The sequence below is a fragment of the Lupinus angustifolius genome, chromosome LG05, assembly GCF_001865875.1.
Source record: "Lupinus angustifolius cultivar Tanjil chromosome LG05, LupAngTanjil_v1.0, whole genome shotgun sequence".
NCBI classification, from domain to species: Eukaryota; Viridiplantae; Streptophyta; class Magnoliopsida; order Fabales; family Fabaceae; genus Lupinus; species Lupinus angustifolius.
Genome location: NC_032013.1, coordinates 18,073,457 through 18,090,288, shown reverse-complemented (window position 1 = coordinate 18,090,288; position 16,832 = coordinate 18,073,457). Strand labels below are relative to the sequence as shown.

Below are 16,832 nucleotides of genomic sequence, written 5' to 3'. Positions count from 1 at the left end.
TCATGTTCTTGGCCTTTAAGCAAAGAAAAAGTAAGATGTTCCATGATTTGACCAAAAAATTACTTTTCTGGTGCGCCAACTGCTTACCCCACCTGTTTCCCCGCTAAGCTGCCTGTTTCAGCAGCTTGGCTGACCTGGTTCCCCGCTCAGCTGCATGTTTCAGTCGCTCAGCTGATTGATTCCACGCTCAGCTGCCTGTTTCAGCAGCTTAGCTGACCTGACCTGGTGCTTGGTGCTAGCTGACCTGACCTGGTGCTTGGTGCCTGTCTGACCTGGCCTGGTGCTTGGTACCTGCCTCACCTGGCCTGGTGCTTGGTGCTTGGTTGACCTGGCCTAGTGCTTGGTGTCTGGCTGACCCGGCCTGCTGCTTGGTGCTTGGCTTGGTTGGACAGCTTTGTGCTTGATTTCTTCATGGTGAAGCAACCTTTTTTCGTTTGGTTTGTTACTTGATTTTTGTTGGTTGCTTGGCACTTTTGGGCTGTTTTCTTTAAGTTAAGGTAAGTATTTGATTTTTGCAAGTTGCCTTGCCTACCTTAACATAGGTTTCTTCAAGACAAAGTAAGCTACCTTTCTTCAAGGCTAAGTAACCAAATTAAGCACATAGCATGCCAAGCTTTAACTTGATTACTTTTAGCAATTCACTTTGAGCTTTTGTCTTGAATTTTGGCATGAATTCTTATCCATCTTTGAATTTATTCTTTAATATTCAATTTCCTACAAAACTCAAAGAAAACTTGGACAAGAATTAATAAATAACCAATTTATTTAATCATGCAAAATTCACCTAAAAAATGTTAATTTAAGTTGGTTTTCTACAATTTGCATAGGATAAGTGTCATAGAATGATGGTGAAAAGTGTATACTTTTGGCACTTATCAAGAAACGAAAATTATTAGGCATGATTGCCATGAATGTCTTTTATTTCATTTTCTAAATATTAAACATTTGTTTCTCACATTTAATTGATTGAAATTGTTCATGCTCCCCTATTCTACTTAAATGTGAAACCTACAATATGTGGCTATCAAAAAAGTGGGAATGAGATATTTTTAATCTATTACATTATTAAAAAAATTCCTTATTGCAATCAATATTTTACATAATAATAGTGATAGAGAATATGTGCTTCTCCATATAGTCAATACATTTTCCACTACCATAACAATTGTTGAGTTGGTTTTACTTTTCGACCTTTAATTTTGGGATTTGATTGATGATTATGTTTTGAGATTGAATTTCTCTTTAATTTTTACTATTTTTAACAATCAAAATATTAAAGTTGATCTTATTTTATTTTCAATTAAATACATATTTTTAATTTCAATTTAAGTGCACATTCTTATATTCTAATAGAATAAGTGATAGGGAATATGGTGTGCCTTTGATTTCTTTCTTTGTATAAAATAGTAATAATATTATGAAATAACCATTAAAAAAAACAATAATTATTTTAGAGGTCACAAGACAAAGAATAAATGACAATCAAAGTTAAGATAATTAAAATTATTTTCGAACATATTTGATGCTTAGACGGTTACAGATTCACAATTATAAAAATTAAATTTTCATTGGAGAAATATTACTAATTTATATTTACTATCAATGCTATTCAAATTTCACAACTTTGAAATCATTATATTTTGGTTTAAAAATCGAATGACTATTACAACTGAAACATAATCACATATATTTCATAATGTCACATTTAAGAAATTCAATGTTAGAAAAAATAACAAATATTCCATGTGTTACACATATTCTTTCCAATGTAGAAAAACATAGATAAAAAAGTATATAAAAATAAAATAATGATATAAAATGAAGATACAAAATGTTAATGCATTCAAACAAAATTAATTAAAGAGTAGTTACTAACTAGAAAATAAAATAAGTAAAATTATAAAATAAATATAATACTAAAAATAAAATATAAATAGAGAAAAACTTCATACTTTATGTAGTTTAGTTTATGATTTTAGTTTTTATAAATTAATATAAAGAGATGATAAAAATGAATTTCTTAGTGTCTTTTAGGATTTAGCTTTAACTCTATAAATCATTGTTTTTCATTTAATAATTTATTATTTTAGGAATCAAATATTTATTTAGGAATCAATCATTAATTTAGATATGTTTATTAATAACTAGCTTTAACTATAAGAATTAAACTGAGGTAATTATGTTTCCAATATATAATATGTTTGATGCTTACACAACTATGGATCTGCGATTACCAAAATTAAATTTGCATTGAAAAAATGTTAATAATTTATTTTTACCACCATTTCTGTTCAAATTTCAAAATGTTGAAATCATTATCTTTATATTTAAGAATCAAATATATTATTACTGAATCATAATCATATCTATTTCACAATTATGTAACATATAATAAATTTAATATTAGAAAAACTACCAAATATTGCATGTATTACACATATATCTCAAATGTATAAAAACAAAGCTAAAAATATAAGCGCATAAAAAATAATGATATAAAATGTTAATTTATTCAAACAAAATATAATTAAAAATAGTTAGTGACTAAAAAATATAAATAAGTAAAATTATAAAATAAATACAATAATTATACCGATCATGCAATCATATCAATCAAAAGTGGCTAAAACCGGTCAAAACCGATCGTACCACCCAGTTTTTATTTAAAATTAATTTTTAAATGAAAATAAAAAAATAGTGGTTTTTTTATTGATTTTTAACATTAATTTTAATATATTATAAATGTATATCTAATTTTACCGGTATACGGTTTAACATTGAACCACTGATTGAATCGTTGTACCATTATACCAGTACTCTAACTGGTATGATGATCAATATGGTAATAATAACACTGCTAACACAACTAATTGTTTATCCATCTATATATGACTTATATAGTAATTATAATGAAAGTAAAAAATTATAATGAGTAAATACACAATTTATTGACAATATAAAATATTATTACATTATTTGTGCTAATTGAATGTAAAAACCAGAATAAAAAAAATGCAACACTAAATTAATGAAAAAGAGGATTTAAAAAGACAAAAATTAAATATGGCATAATGGAATTGATTTTGAATATGATGGTGCTTTATAAAGATGTTGAGTTGAGGTACTAAAGAGAATATGAGAATTATGTGTAAGGTATGTTAATTGAAAAAGAAAATTCAATTCCAATAAAGGGAGGACAATAACTTCTGATAAATTCAATTTCAGTAATAGATAGCTATCTTAATTTATGTAACAGTGAGACAATACAATTTCAAAAAAATCAATTTCAATGTAAATTATGTATATCAAAATAATATGTATTAATTTGAATACAAATGTATATTGCACGGAAAATTAATATACTTAAACACACATACCAATAATTGTTGGTAATTCAATAATTTTGGATGAATTTGATGTTTGATTACTTATTACACATACCACATGTATAATCATGAAATTTGAATTTACATCCGAAAAATGTTACTGATTTATTTTAATGTTATTTAAATTTCAAAATGTTGAAATGATTATATTTGGATTTAAAAAACAAATGACCATTAGAACTGAATCATAATCATAACTATTTCATAATAATATAACGTTTAAGGGATTTAAAGTTAGAAAAATTATCAAATATTCCATGTTTTACACATATTTTTCAAATATAAATAAAAGCAAAAAATATATATAAAGAACTATAAATAATGATCTAAATTTAAGTTACAAAATATTAATTTATTAAAGCAAAATTTAATTACAAACATTTGCTAACTAGAAAATGAAAATGAGTAAAATTATAAAACAAATATATAATACTAAAAATAAAAACAATTTTTTTAACCTTATTATAAACTAAAGTTTGATTAATTGAGAATCAACATCAACAATAATGTATTTTAGGCATGTCCTTGTCGTGTTGGTAGGAGAGTAGATGGGATTTGTAGGTGGCGTGGCAATGCGCTGTTGGCGGTGTGTTAGGCGGGAATAGTCCCAACTCTGACCTAATATGCACGGTGGAAGGTATGAGTATGTTTAAGCTCTTCAACTAGTTATGTCCAGTTCTTGGTTAGTTGGGAGAGAGGCCAACCCGGACAGCTGAGATATCTAGATGACCAAGTGGAACATGTATAATGCTAGTTAATTAATAAATTAAAGTGACTTAATTTTGAAATTACATCAATTAGTAAAACCATTTACAAAAATTTCAATTTGTAAAAAGACAAATCATTCAAAAATAGATATTGTCATTATTTTTTAATAAGAAAATTAATAATTAAATTTGAAATTAATAATTAAATACTATATTTTTGCAAAATATAAAATACATGTTAACTATTCCTTTAGAGAAAAATAATTTTATAAAATAGGAAGAGTGGTTTTATTTAAACAAAAATTCGAGAAATATCCTTTTGAAATGCCAATTCTTCGAATTTCACAAATACCTATAGTAGAATGGAGTATTTCATGTTTTGTGATTATTTATTTTAAAGTTTAATATTTATGCACTATTAGTATAAACTTTTTGTATATAGTTAGTTCATTATCAATCATTCATTTGTATTACTTTTTAAAGAATCAATAATAATTGCCAATAATTATAAATAATGAACGAATAGTATATAAAACTCTTACATTACAATAGTATTATACATTGTCCTAAAATGTCTCCACTCTATCATCATCATCAATGCTTGTTCTTGCTCGAACTCTAATTAGGAACTTGTATGTTATGTCTCATGATTAAGCTCAATAACAATTCTCTTGTTTGAATGAGCACCATTCAACTTTCAATTCAGGTTTAGCTTAACAATTTAAGTTATATACTTTTTTTCATTGCATTAATCATTAAAACCATAAATTGCATATAATCAAACAATTCATGTTTTTCATTATGCAGTGATTTATTAGTGCTGAAATCAAGTTCTCTGCTCAAGTCTGATATATGAGTAATTTATTTGCGTTTCGGCTATATCTGACCAAAAAATGATTGAAAAAGTGATGCATGTTTATAATAAAATTTATTTGAGGATAGTTAGATATAACATCTTTTCTAAAAATAAAAGTCATTATATATTATCTGTTAGTATAACAATTGAGAATAAAGTATGTCATCCAACCATTAAAATAATGACATATGAACTATTTAATTATTTTTATAAATATTTTTAAAACTAAACAAAATAGTACATTTTTAGCTGAGTGCATCATTTATTTGTATTACCTACTTTTATTTAAAATTTAATTATATTTAACATATAAATAATGATAATATTTTTTTTGGTTTCCCACGTGTATCCTTGCACTAGAGGTAATCATGTCTGAGCCAAGAACATCCACATATATGTGGAATTAACTCTCCTGTATATATTTTTCCATCTATAAGACTCGAATCTGAAACATTGCTTAAGGAAAATTAAACACTTGATGGGAAATAATCATAATATATTGATACGGTAAAGAACACTTATATTATCAATACATTAGTAATTGATTTTGATACTTATTAAAATTCTACTTTAACAACCTTAAGATTTTATTTAATATTATTAATAACGTTGTATAATTAAAACCATAATATAAAAAATGTGCTTTTTTAATATAAATTAACAATGTATAATAAAAACATTAAAAAACTAAAATTCAATTTAGAACTTAAGTAAAAGTCTTTAAAATAAGTGATTCCAAGTAAAAATTTATCAAGACTCTCGTCACTTTAGGTGTGAATAAATTCATTGGTCTCTCTCCTTGTCTTTGTTTATACACGTGGCATCATATCATTGGCGGATTCTAGAAATACCCAATTTCATTCCAGTTTAATTTTCCAATCAAATCCATTACAGTCAACCGGTTCAACCCACCTTCTTCTCTTCAAACCTTTTCAATCCCTACTTTCCCTCCCACCGGCCCCGCAAGTACCCCACCGACTCACCTTGTGACTTCATTTGACGTGCATTTCAGTATCATCTAACTCTCATTTCATTTCAGTTTCATTTTCTCATCCTAATTTTTTTTTAAATTCTCCTCAAATTTCCTTCATTTCATTTCCATTTCAATTTAGAAGAGAACGCTACTTTTTCTTTCTCTCAAAACACCGTTTTTTCCCTCTCTTCAATCGATTATGAAGATTGAAACTCTGATTCCTCTTTCGTTTCTTCATTTTCACTCTTTAGCCTTAGCCATTTCTCATTAAGATCCATTGGAACATTTTTTAATTTTTTAATTTTTAATTCTTATTATCGGATTTGAACGCTGATCTTCAATTAATCCACTCATAATTGGTGAGTCTTCGTTTCGAAATGGAATTCATTGATTTAGTTGATCTGTTTGAACTGACTGTGACTGATCGCAAATGCAAAAAAAAATCGCACTTTATGTATGCGATTCATTCTTTGAATGTTATTTCATGTTTAATTTTGATCTAAGATTATGTTCGTATAATAATTATAATAATAAATGAACGATGAACCAGAAAGAAAATTTGCTTTCAGTGAACATTTCAATATTTTGTTTATAGTTTCAATATTTCTAGGTATAATTGTTTCGTGAATTTCCCTTGACATGGTCAATTTTTCATTTGCCTTCATTTTTTATTTTGTATTTAAATTTCGTTTTTTTTATAAAATAATATGTTGACTTTACTTCAAAAAATTTTATTGTGCGATCCTACTGTTGCTTACTTGTTGGGAATAAGAATCATTCTCATATGGCTATTCCTTTCATTAAGTTATTTGGAATTATTCTGTTTCAAGGTTAATAATTCTGTTTGTGATTATTCTGTGTATAACTCAGATCTATTCAATCCATAAGGCAGGTTCTTTTTTCTGCTTGTATCTATGCTCTTATTATATTTAGCTATTGCTGATTACTGTGCCTGTGTTTTTTTTCTGGATTATTAAGCTTGGTTTTTTTATTCAGTTCTATGTTATATGTCTAGTATTTTCCTGTCTTGAGTTTGTCCTCTAAAGTTTAAGAGTCCGCTTACAAGTTGAGTTTTAGAAGGAAAAAGAATGTTTCAGAGCCTTGAAATACACTTGTGAGATGACTCTTAAATATTCCATTCCTTCCTCCGAAAGCACGCAAACAGACCCTAAGTGTTGTTTGTGTTGTTTAAGGTCACCCTTTTTGGAGATATTTTTGTTATTAGTATTGTTGTTCAGGTTCTTGATTACTATTTTTTTGGATGCTTGCTTGAACATGGTTTTTGTTGTCTCATGTATATCGTGGTGTTATTTCCTTTTCTGTTTTGAAATAAGTTGCCTATTATCCATCTTGTTTGTAATTTACAGCTTCACCCGCACTTGATTGCTTTGTGAATTTTGTGCTAAATTGTTTTAGTTCTCAAGTCCTAGGAGTATTTTATTCAACTTTGATTTCTCTTGATCTTGTCTTGTGATTGATACCCTTTTGACCCTGATATTCGTTCTGATCGAATGTTAAAATCCATGGGTAGTGGCTTCTTAATGGTTAATTTTGGAACTGTGGATTCATCCCCTTTTCTGTGGTGGATTTTAACTACTATATCTGTTGTCAGCTTTACTTGTGGTTGCTTATGAAGTTTCATTATTACTCCCCAGCTAATTGAAGCATGTGCGGTGGTCCAGAGAAATCAAAATCTGCATCTTCATCTGCGGCAGAAGGTTCAACTAACGTTGAAGAGATGAAAAATCTGACTGTTCATACTGAAGAATCCTTTTCCAGCTTACTTGAGCTTGCTTCTAACAATGATTTTGAAGATTTTAAGCTAGTCTTAGATAAGGATGCTTCTCTAATTAATGAAGTTGGCCTATGGTATGTTTGTCGAATTGGCTCTAAACAAGTTGTTCTTGAGCGTAGAACTCCTTTAATGGTTGCTGCTACCTATGGGTGCATGGATGTTGTGAAGCTTATACTCTCGTACCCAGAAGCTGATGTAAACTTCTCTTGCGGGGCAGATAAAAGCACTGCTCTTCATTGTGCTGCTTCAGGTGGGTCTGTTGATGCAGTTAGTGTTGTGAAGCTTCTTATATCAGCTGGTGCTGATATCTGTTGTGTGGATGCTAATGGAAACCGTCCGATAGATGTTATTGTCGTTCCTTTTAAGCTTCAAGGCATGAAAGCAATTCTTGTTGAACTTCTTTCCGATAGTGCATCTGATGGGTCTGTTGATGACTGTTTTATCCCACCTTCTGTTGGTTCATCAAGTCCTGGTTCAACTGCTCATTTATCATCACTTGAATATGGGTTGCCATCCTCTCCTTCAGGCTCACCACCTTCTCCTGTGGCCTCAAAGTTTATTGATACACCTGAGAAGAAGGAGTATCCAACTGATCCATCACTTCCTGATATAAAAGACAGCATATATGCGACAGATGAGTTTCGCATCTTCTCATTCAAGGTCCGTCCTTGTTCCCGTGCATACTCTCATGATTGGACTGAGTGTCCTTTTGTTCATCCTGGAGAGAATGCTCGCAGGAGAGACCCCAGAAAGTTCCATTACAGCTGTGTTCCATGCCCTGATTTTAGAAAAGGGGCTTGTAGACGTGGGGATATGTGTGAATATGCTCATGGTGTATTTGAAAGCTGGCTGCACCCAGCCCAGTATCGGACAAGGCTTTGCAAAGATGGTACTAGTTGCAACAGAAGGGTATGTTTTTTCGCTCATGCGGTAGAAGAGCTTCGTCCACTGTACGGATCCACAGGTTCAGCTGGCCATTCTCCTCGCTCACCTGCTTCTGCTCCTAATGTCATGGACATGGCTGCTGCAATGAGTCTTTTTCCTGGTTCACCCTCATCTATGTCTTCCATGTCTCCGTCCCCCTTTGCTCAGCCTATGTTTCCATCTGCAAATGGCATCTCTAATTCGTCTGCTGGTGGTTGGCCCCAGCCAAATGTGCCAGCTCTTCATTTACCAGGAAGCAATCTTCAATCTAGTCGCTTGAGATCTTCTTTTAATGCTCGTGACATGCCACAAGAAAACTTGAACATGTTGCCAGATTTTAATGGGCAACAGCACCTTTTCAATGACTTGAGCTGTTTCTCTCAGCACCATCCTGGTGTTGGTTCAGTGAGTCGACCCAGTTGGGCTAAGACACTAACCCCATCTAATCTTGATGAGCTTTTCTGTTCTGATATTTCTTCATCTCCTCGATATTCTGACCCAGCAGCGGCTTCTGTATTTTCTCCTACACACAAATCAGCTGTGTTCAATCACTTTCAACAGCTTCAAAGTACATTAGCACCCATAAATACAAACCCCTTGTCACCTAAAAATGTTGAGCATCACCTATCACAAGCATCATTTGGTGTCTCTTCTCCTGGAAGGATGTCACCAAGAAGTATGGAATCAATCTCTCCCATGAGCTCTCGTTATTCAGCATTTGCTCATCGTGAGAAACCTCAGCAACAGCTATGGAGCCCTAGCTCAAGGGACCTTGGTGTTAACTCTTCTGCTTCAGTTGTTGGGTCCCCTGTAAACTCCTGGTCCAAATGGGGATCTCCTAATGGAAAAGCAGATTGGTCAGTAAATGGAAATGAACTAGGTCCCACGTTTGAGCACGGAAATAATGGGGAGGGCCCTGATCTATCATGGGTTCAATCTCTTGTCAAGGAATCTCCACCTGAAATGATAAAGGAGAACTTTGCAGGTTCTGGCCCTATTGCATCTGCTGCTGATGGACTGAAAACCAATCCTCAAATTGAATCCATTGATCACTCTGTTGTAGGTGCCTGGCTTGAGCAAGTGCAGCTGGATCAGTTTGTCGTCTAATTGACCCTTTACTACATGTTGAGATAGATATTTAATTTCGTAAGGTACATATTCTTTTGGGGAAAAAATTAGGTCCTGATAAGATACCAAAGCAAGGAGGGATGGCTGCAAAGTTCCCAATGGATATTCTGAATTTTTTGTTTTCATATTTGTCATTGATTATTTCACTTTAGACGTAATTGTCGTTCATTATTTACTTGAGCTTCAAGGGACTAAAGACTTGGTTGTTGTTGTTTAGAGCCGGGTAGCATGCCTCTGGACCTGATAATCTAGTTAAAAAAGAAAATCATCTTAACGTAAGGTATTTTTCATCCGTAAATGACCCTTTGCACTTATTTTCCCCTTCCCCCACCTATACCTCTTTAAAATGAAAGCTAGATGGTTTATATTGAACAAAATCCAATAGCTCTATGCTAGCTTGTTTGGTATGATTTATGTTTTTAATTTTAATTTATAAACTGTAAGTTTATAATTTGTATATGTTTGAGTATCTAGCTGAAAATTTAATATAAAAAAGTCTGTTTTGTTTGGATAATAAGAAAAGAATATGAGATTATTTGTTTATATTATGATTATTTTTGTTGTTTTATCCTTTATAAAATTCTGTCAGTAATTTGCTGTTTGAATATTTATTGCTGGCCGATCATATAAGATTCTGTATGGATTTCTGTTCTGTTGTTATAAATGGTGCTGTACTGGTTAATTTCAAGTTCAACCCATTGATTATTTCTTTCTGCAACTACGGAATTACCTATCTCTCTTTATATTTTTCTTATATACTTCCACAGTTCCACCTACTTGTACCAACACTATTTTTATTACCAAAAATTTCTTTGCATTTAACGATTGAAAATCAATTATTAATTTCGGTAATCCATCGCTTAGATTTTGAGTATTTATTAATTATTTTGATGAGTTAGAGATTTATATACTGTCAACATCTTTGGCTCTTAAAAATAAATAATACATTATACATGTATAAATATTTTTGTCAGCTCTTTAACACCATTTCTTTGGCATATATACTGTACGGATTAGTTTTGGATGAATCAGCCTTTTTTATCATTATAAATGAATTATCATTTCATTGGCACACACTTTATAGTAATTTATGTAACTGAATTAATTTTGGTACATAAATAGATTTGTTTCTTTTTTCAAGTTACAAAATTCTTAGAGTGCATTTGGTGTAGATTAAGTTTTTAGTTTCAGTTTATAAATTGTTATAAGTTGTGGTATTATAATCTGTTTATGTTTGAATATTTTAGATGAAAATTGAATATAAACTAATTTATTTTATTTGAGTAAAGTAGAAAAATTATCTTTTACATAGTAAATTACAGAAAAAATGGTGTGAGGTTATTTGTTTATGTTACAAATATTTTGGTTGTTTTCATATTATTTTTTAAATTTTTTTAATATTTATTATCATATATATTTTGACTATAAATTTTTAATACCGCAACTAAAAAATATATTAAAATAAAATATAATATAAAAATTAATATCAATATTAAAAATAACATGACACATAAATAAATAAAAGTTGCTAAACTTGAATTACACAATTCACGAAATAAATGATACACAAATATCAAATTTTATACAAAAGCTTTAATAAGTTATGACGATAATGTAAAGAGTTATGATGTTTGGTAGAATAGTAAAAAGAAAGAGAGATAAAGTTATGATGTAATAAAATGAGAAGTGAAAAAAGTGAAAACAAATACACCACCATATATATATTTATTATAAATTTTTAATATTGCATAACAAAAGACTGGAAAATATATATATAAATAAAATACAATATAAAAATCAATATCAATATTAAAATGGTAACATGATAACAAATGAATAAAAGTTGTTAAATAGGAGTTAACAATTCACAAAATAAATAATACACGAATGACAAGTTTTATATAAAAGTTTTAATAAGTTATGGTGATGATGTGAAGAGTTATGATGTTTGGTGAAAGAGTAAAATGATGAGAGAGATAAAGTTACGTTGAGACAAAATGAGAAACGGAAAAATTGGAAGCTTATACTTTTTGCTTATTTAAAAAAAAACGTAGTTTATAATTTCATTCTGTTGCCAAATATACATAGTTTATATTTTCACACAAAATAAGTCATACTAAACATGGGCTTATTTGTATATAGGTCAAATAAGTCTTTTTTATATTAATGTTCAAAATATGGGTCTAAAGTGGTTTGACTAATAATAAATTAAAGATAATAAATTTATAAATATTATTATATATAAAATATAACTTAATTTTAAAATGAATTATTAACTATGTTACAAATAACTAAATTAAATATTTGAATATGAAATGATATTTTTTAAATATTAAATTTTCACAAACAAACTAATTTTGACCAGTTTGATATGATTTGACTGATTTTAATTGATATGTTTTATTTGATCAATTTTGTCTGATTTTAAAAGTCATTTTATTTTGATGAATTTTGACTGGTTTAATTAGTGTTCTATATGATTACTATATCATAATTCATTAACGCTTTATAGGTTGATTACAGGGGTGAACAAAACCCGACCCGACCTGTAGTTTCGTCTCAATCTGATGACATAGAGATGAGTCTAAATCATCCAAATAAATAAAAAAGGACAAAACCGATTAAAAGGGATAGACTCGTCGTCTAAAAAGGACGAGTTCGGACTTCGGTTTATGACTGGGTCACCGACCCGTTCCTTATAGTTATATATCAAGTACAGTTGAATAAGTACTTATCAATACCTATTATGTTTAGTCTACATAACTCAAATACTTACAAACCCACACAACATATCCATGTTATTTATCATATGATCTTTATTCTTTATCTTTTTCATTGTTTAATTATCCTAGATAATGAAGGATTGCTATGACGAGAGTGAAGGACACTACGACGCTTAAGAGTTAATTATTTTTTCCTTCTCCATTGCACTTGACAATTTAAATTGTGCTGAAATTTTCAACGTCTTCTATAATTTTCAGTCACGTAATTGTGATAGTTTTTAGTTTGAAGGATATAACTCACGGTTTGTAGTTTATATACTGATGTATGTGGGATGCAGATTTTAGTTGAGTTTATATAGAGATTGTGACAATTTTGATTGTGCACGCTTAAAGATTTGAGAAAAAATCTAGGTTTATTATTTTGTTCTTTTTAGACTCAGACTCGTCCCTATTTTGATTCGTCTTATTTTGGACCCGTTCCTCATATGTCTCATCCTAATTTTGTTATACGAATGTAAACTTTATTCTTTATGTTCATGGATATTGAATTAGTGTAATGTACTTTTAATACTTGTCCCACTTTTAGAAGATTAAGATTTAGTATCTAAACTATATCTTATACTATGTTCCAAACAAATGATATTGAAACAAAAATAAAAAATAATGAATATTTAATTTTTTAATTAATATGATATATTTTTATTGGTATGAGACATAGTTTAAAAAATCTTTTATAACAACATATGTTTGTCCACTTTTTAAAGACTAGGGTTAGATTAATTAAGTTGCTATTCACCATCTATGAGTGACGTTTAAACCCTTATTGCATTTGAAAACATATTTTTAAAGGGAATAAAATATTTCCTGGTATAAGGAGATAAAATATCTCCTTATGACCACTAAAATCATGATATATATCATATTTAATAATTTTATATAAAAATATTTTTAAAACTAAACAAAATAATAGACATATCATACTTTTATTGACTATAAGAAATCCTGGTATAAAGAAATATTTTATTCTCTATACAAGTTTATAAATTTTCCCATGGAGACAAAGATCTTTGAGAATAAAGCTTCCCCACTAAACTTGAGCAATCATTCTGCAACTCCACCAATTAAATAATTATAGTAGAGTGTGAAACCAAATTAGTTAGAGGAAAAAAGAACATTGGTATTCGATTCTGTTACCAAATTAACCTTTGGATGCACAATCTATGGAGTTAATATATTCATAAATCCTTCAAAAAATAATACAATTTTTAATGACACATTTATTATTTTAATTTCAATTAAATTATATTTTTATAAAAGAAATATAGTCCTTGAAAAAGATGAAGAAGAAGAAGTTGAATGCCAAAGATATAAATGAATAAGAAACTTTTATTGATGAAGAAAGATTGAATGAATACACTGAACTTTATGGAGAGTAAAAGTGTATATGTTTTTTAGATAAATTGACAAACTATCCTATATTATATTTATAGAAAACTTAACTATCTAACAAACTCAACTAAACTTGCCAATAACAATCAGCACATGCATAAATAAGAAACACAAAAGATCAAGTTCTGATTTAAAGGCAATCATGATGGATCTGGTGCAGGGGAAGGATGGATAGGAAACTTGGACTGAGTTGGCCCATGAGAGCGGTTTGTTTTAGCTTCCATATATGTTGGTTCTACTCTAGTTGTTATGGTAGATTTGTTGGCTATATCTGCATCATTCTTATTAGTAGAATGACAAACTTGGTCAGCTTTGGTTGAGTAGCTTTGATGGTCTTGAGCAAAATTAATTGCTAATACCCCCACAAGTTGGGGCACATATATCAAGTAGTCCAAACTTGGTTTGAATATCAGCATAGACTTTTGGTCCAAGTGCCTTTGTAAGAGCATCTGCCAATTGTAAGTGACTAGGAACAGGCATAATCTTGATCTTGCCATTAGTATATTGTTCTCTAACAGTGTGACAATCAAGCTCAATATGCTTGGTTCTTTAATGAAAAACAGGATAGATACAATATGAATAGCATATTGATTATCATAATAAAGCAAAGCAAATTTAGAAAAAAGATACTGGAGATCTTCTAAGAGATAGGTGAGCCAAGTTATCTCACATGTTATAATGGCCATGGCTCTATACTCAGCTTCACAAGAGCTTCTTGACACAATCTTTTATTTCTTAGACTTCTAAGAGATAAGGGAATTACCTAGGTATATGCAATAGCTTGAAGTTGATCTTCTTGTGTCATGGCAGGATGTCCAATCACTATCACTGTATGCCTTTAATTAGATAATGGAACTTCTAGGGAAAAACAAACCAAGGGCGGGAGAACTTTTTATGTACCTTAGAATTTTAACAGCATCATGATAATGCAAATTTGTTGGTAGGGCCATGAATTGTGCTAGTTGATTAACAGAAAAAGGTAAGATCAGGCCTGTTATTGGTGAGGTATATAAGCATTCCTACAAGTCTTCTATAGGCAGCAATATCAGGGTAGTTACCACTGTCATCTTAGTGTAAGTGAGTTGCTTGGGCCATAGGTGTTGTTGATGGTTTGCATCCTAACATTCCAGTGTCAGAAAGGATTTCTAAGGCATATTTTCTCTGGTTCATAGAGATATCAGATTGGTTTCTTGCAATCTCGAAGCCAAGGAAAAATTTCAGGTTACCTAAATCTTTAATCTTGAAGGTCTCATCCATCAATGTTCTAATGTGATTGGTTTTAGTTAGGTTGTTGCCAGAGAGAATAATGTCATCGACATATACAAGGATTATTGTGATAGAACTGGCAGAATTCCATTTAACAAACAAGGAGTGATCACCTTTACATTTCTTGTATCCATGTTTGATCAAGAAGCTAGACAACTTAGAAAACCATTGCCTACTAGCTTGCTTAAGGCCATAAAAGGATTTTTCTAACTTACAAACATAGGCAGAATTAAGAATATGCATACCAGATGGGGGAATCATGTACACTTGTTCATTGAGATCTCCATGTAGGAAAGCATTATTTACATCTAGTTGCTTAAGATGCCAATTATGTATAGAAGCCAAGGCCAGTAGCAATCTTACCGTGCTTATCTTAGCTACAAGGGAAAAAGTTTCTACATAATCAATTCCCTATGTTTGTATGTATCCCTTTGCAACAAGTCTAGCCTTATACCTTTCTATATTACCATCAGATTTTTATTTGATCTTAAATACCCATTTGCATCATATGGCTCTCTTATCCTTAGGTAAGGGGGTGAGAATCCAGGTATTGTTAGATTCTAATGCCTGCAATTCCTTATGAATGGCACTCTGCCATTTTGGGTCCTTGATGGCCTGAGTGTAAGTCTTAGGCTCTATTTGAGTGGTTGCTGTAAGAATTATGGATCTATGTGATGGACCTAGAGACTCATATGACAAATAAGAGGCTATGGGATATTTAGAGGTTCTTGCAGGCTGATTATTGTGCATTAGAGCACAATGATAGTCTTGAAAATATGAAGGAGGTTTAGAAACTTTATGACTTTTCCTAGTGTGCATGTGCTCTGGATTAGAGGATTGATAAGGTTCATGACTATCCTCATCAGGGGTAGGTAGATCTTGAGTTTGATTTCCTGAAGTACCATTGGCTTGAGGTATGAGCAGAGCATCATCATAATAAGTGGTAGGATTATAGGTCTTATGCATAAGGTCATCAAAGGTTGATGCTTTCTTAGGTCTGTAAGGAAGGATGTTTTCATGGAATATCACATTCCTACTTACTTGGAGGGCCCTAGTAGACAAATTAAGGACAATATACCCCTTGACACCATCCTTATATCCCAAGAAAAGGCATTTAACAACTCTAGGATCAACTTATCTCTAAATTTGCTTAAAGTTCCAACATAACATAAGGAACCAAATACCTTTATATGTTGTAAATCTGGTTGCTTCTTATAAAAACATTCATAAGGAGACATGTTATGTAAGACAGGTGTAGGCAAAATATTAATGATATAAACAACATGATTAATAGCATAGGACAAATACACTTTGGGCAATTGGCTTTGAATCAAAAGAGCCCTTGCTATATTCAACACATGTTGATGTTTTCTCTCAACCACACCATTTCGTTGAGGTGTGTACACACAACTAGTTTGGTGTAAAATGCCCTTTGAAGAGTAGAAATCCTTGATTAAAAATTCTACTCCATTATACTTCTAATGATTTTTACTTTACTAGAAAATTGTGCTTCAACTAAAGCAACAAAATTCTTAACAAGTTGAAAGGTTTCAGATTTGCTTTTCATCAAATATATCCATGTAAATCTAGTGTAGTCATCTACTATGGTAAAAAAAATATCTCTG

General features: G+C 30.5%; 1 protein-coding gene across 2 annotated transcripts; it reads left to right on the top strand.

Annotated features, from left to right (window-relative positions):
* Positions 5,997 to 9,896, top strand: LOC109347951 (zinc finger CCCH domain-containing protein 30-like). Of its 2 annotated transcripts, XM_019588089.1 has the most exons (3): positions 5,997 to 6,281; positions 6,753 to 6,810; positions 7,578 to 9,896. In XM_019588089.1, the coding sequence occupies exon 3, from the start codon at positions 7,589 to 7,591 to the stop codon at positions 9,746 to 9,748; it is 2,160 nt and encodes a 719-aa protein (XP_019443634.1). In that variant the 5' UTR covers positions 5,997 to 6,281; positions 6,753 to 6,810; positions 7,578 to 7,588; the 3' UTR covers positions 9,749 to 9,896. The 2 variants fall into 2 exon arrangements, with proteins under 2 accessions (XP_019443634.1, XP_019443633.1); XM_019588088.1 differs by lacking the exon at positions 6,753 to 6,810 and having other exon boundaries at positions 5,998 to 6,281.

Excerpts from the sequence above, each read along its gene's own strand:
- LOC109347951 (XM_019588089.1), top strand. The coding sequence starts at position 7,589 with ATGTGCGGTGGTCCAGAGAAATCAAAATCTGCATCTTCATCTGCGGCA.